This window comes from Propithecus coquereli, unplaced genomic scaffold (genome assembly GCF_000956105.1).
Source record: "Propithecus coquereli isolate 6110/MARCELLA unplaced genomic scaffold, Pcoq_1.0 Scaffold273, whole genome shotgun sequence".
Taxonomy (NCBI): domain Eukaryota; kingdom Metazoa; phylum Chordata; class Mammalia; order Primates; family Indriidae; genus Propithecus; species Propithecus coquereli.
Genome location: NW_012148319.1, coordinates 2,984,228 through 2,986,511, shown reverse-complemented (window position 1 = coordinate 2,986,511; position 2,284 = coordinate 2,984,228). Strand labels below are relative to the sequence as shown.

Genomic DNA, 2,284 nt, shown 5'->3' with positions numbered 1-2,284 from the left:
CTAAAAGAACAAAGCATATCTGATGAATAGAATTAGAAAATTAGTATTATGATTTTGAAGGTGGAGCCAATAATGCATTTGCTCCTATATCTTTTTGAAGCAGTGATTTCATCTAAGATAGTCATTAAACTAAGCATCGAAATAATCTGAATTCAGAATCAGGCAGTTAAGTTGCTGTCTCATAATGTACGAGACCTGGATTGTAAAATATAATGATCATTTTCAATCCCATTATATCGCTAAAAATATTACCAATAATTTCAATGAGTTTAAAGTTTTTGTGACATTAATAAAATAATTTAAAATAATTTAAGTTTTATTCTTTATCTCATATTAATTTCCATTTTGCTTCTGCTTTAATATTGTTATTCAGTGTATGTATAAAAATAATACATAAATAAACACTGTGAAAAATAATGAACATAGAAAAAAGAAAAGCTAAAAATGTTATATTAAGGTAGCTTACGTTACATGGCTCAATTTTTTCAATGCTTATAATCAATCTATCGCTGAAACTTTACCAAGTCGATACAAAAGACAGTGAAAAAGCACCTCCCACAAATACCTTTTGCTTTGTTTTTTCTAACTTTGATTTCAGTTTTCTGCCTCTTTTGCCAGTCCAGCCAGTCACAAATTCTGAACCTTGGGGGAGGAAAAAAAGGAACATTTCACAGAACATGCTTTATTGCAATTTAACATATTCATTTATTCCTACCTACTAAAATGTATCTACATACTTACCCAGAGAAGTTTCTGCAGTAAACGAATGTTTGGTTCCTCTATTAGATTCAAATACAAAACCAGGTAAATCTTCTTTCAATATTGTAGCTTGCTGACCATCTGAGTTATGAATAGCAATTTCTCCTTCTTTCAAACATGTTAGTGACCAATTCCCTACAGTAAGTTTAGTAGGTCCTGGTGCAGAGAGTATAGGTTGACTTGAAGTAGATGGCTTTACTTGGCCTCGGGCTCTTTGTAACTTCTCTAAGAATTCACTTCTGCTTTCTACAAAGACAGAATGCTTGTTTTAAAACTCTTATTCCTTTCAAATATTCCATTTAAAAAAAAAAAAACTACTTAACTACTTAATAGAATATTCATTTTATAAAATAAAACTAAATTAGTAAAGTTTTGTTCTTTGCTATCCTCTTACTGGTTTGATAAAGATAAAACCTGAGACAGCAATATACCCATGTAATTTACCATTTCATAACAAAAGACAGCTTTATCTAAAAGATTGGAGGGATTAAAAGTACCTTTAGTGCTGTTCCTTCTCTCAAAAAAGGCATCTATGAAATGTTTTCATGGTATAATTTTTCTCTACTGATATTAAAAAATTTGACCACATGATCATTAAGGATGTGCTATTTCCATGACAATGGTAGCAAAAATATGAGCAGGAAAACAAATTATAGAAACTAGGAAAATATTTTAATTGAAACAAAATATTACCTGAACTATCCGATCCACCTTCAGGACTACCACTTGAATACATGGTGGCAAGTTTTCCATCCAAGATAAATCTGAACCATCCATTACTGCCGTTAGATAATTCCAAGGCTGCTGCATCACTCCAAATATATAAGCAGTCCCTTCCCCTAATGATTGACCAGTCTCTCCAATGATATGGTTTACCTTGTTGCAATTCTTTAGCATCTTCCTGTGGTTCATCTTCCTAAACGTGTAGAATTATTTAACAAAACAATGAAAATAATTTCCATTTCACATATTCATTTTTCAAAAACATGATCATGAATTGAATTTAGAATTTAAACATTCTGAACATATTATTCAGTTGCCTGTAGTTTAATATGTATTCAGATGAAATACTTACAACTAAATCTTACAAATATGCCCTAAAAATGTTAAGAAATTCATATAGGCTGGGCACAGTGGCTCATGCCTGTAACCCTAACACTCTGGGAGGCCAAGGCAGGAGGATCACTTGAGGTTAGGAGTTTGAGACCAGCCTGAGCAAGAGTGAGACCCTGCCTCTACTAAAAATAGAAAAATTAGCCAGACATGGTGGCACACACCTGTAGTCCCAGCTACTTTGGGAGGCTGAGACAGGAGGGCTTTGAGGTTGCACTGAGCTACAATGATGCTACTGCACTCTAGCCAGGGTGACAAAGTGAGACTCTGTCTCAAAAAAAAAAAGAAAGAAAGAAATTTATATTAATAATGACCTAAGTTATATCATGTTCAGGAGTAATAGTAAAGACCAATAGAGTAGAGCACTATACACAACTAGCTAATAATCTAAGACTTTGGTAAACTCACTCTA

At 32.8% G+C, this 2,284-nt stretch overlaps 1 protein-coding gene across 1 annotated transcript in view; it reads right to left on the bottom strand.

The window, feature by feature from the left end:
- The window catches only part of HECTD1 (HECT domain containing E3 ubiquitin protein ligase 1), a 99,592-nt gene that overhangs the window by 57,672 nt on the left and 39,636 nt on the right, over positions 1-2,284 (bottom strand). Inside the window, exons 14-16 of the mRNA XM_012647878.1 lie at positions 1,453-1,675; positions 742-1,005; positions 522-642 (exon numbers count right to left, since the gene is read on the bottom strand). Of these exons, the coding sequence (XP_012503332.1) occupies positions 522-642; positions 742-1,005; positions 1,453-1,675 (608 nt within the window). The remainder of the gene's footprint in view (positions 1-521; positions 643-741; positions 1,006-1,452; positions 1,676-2,284) is intronic.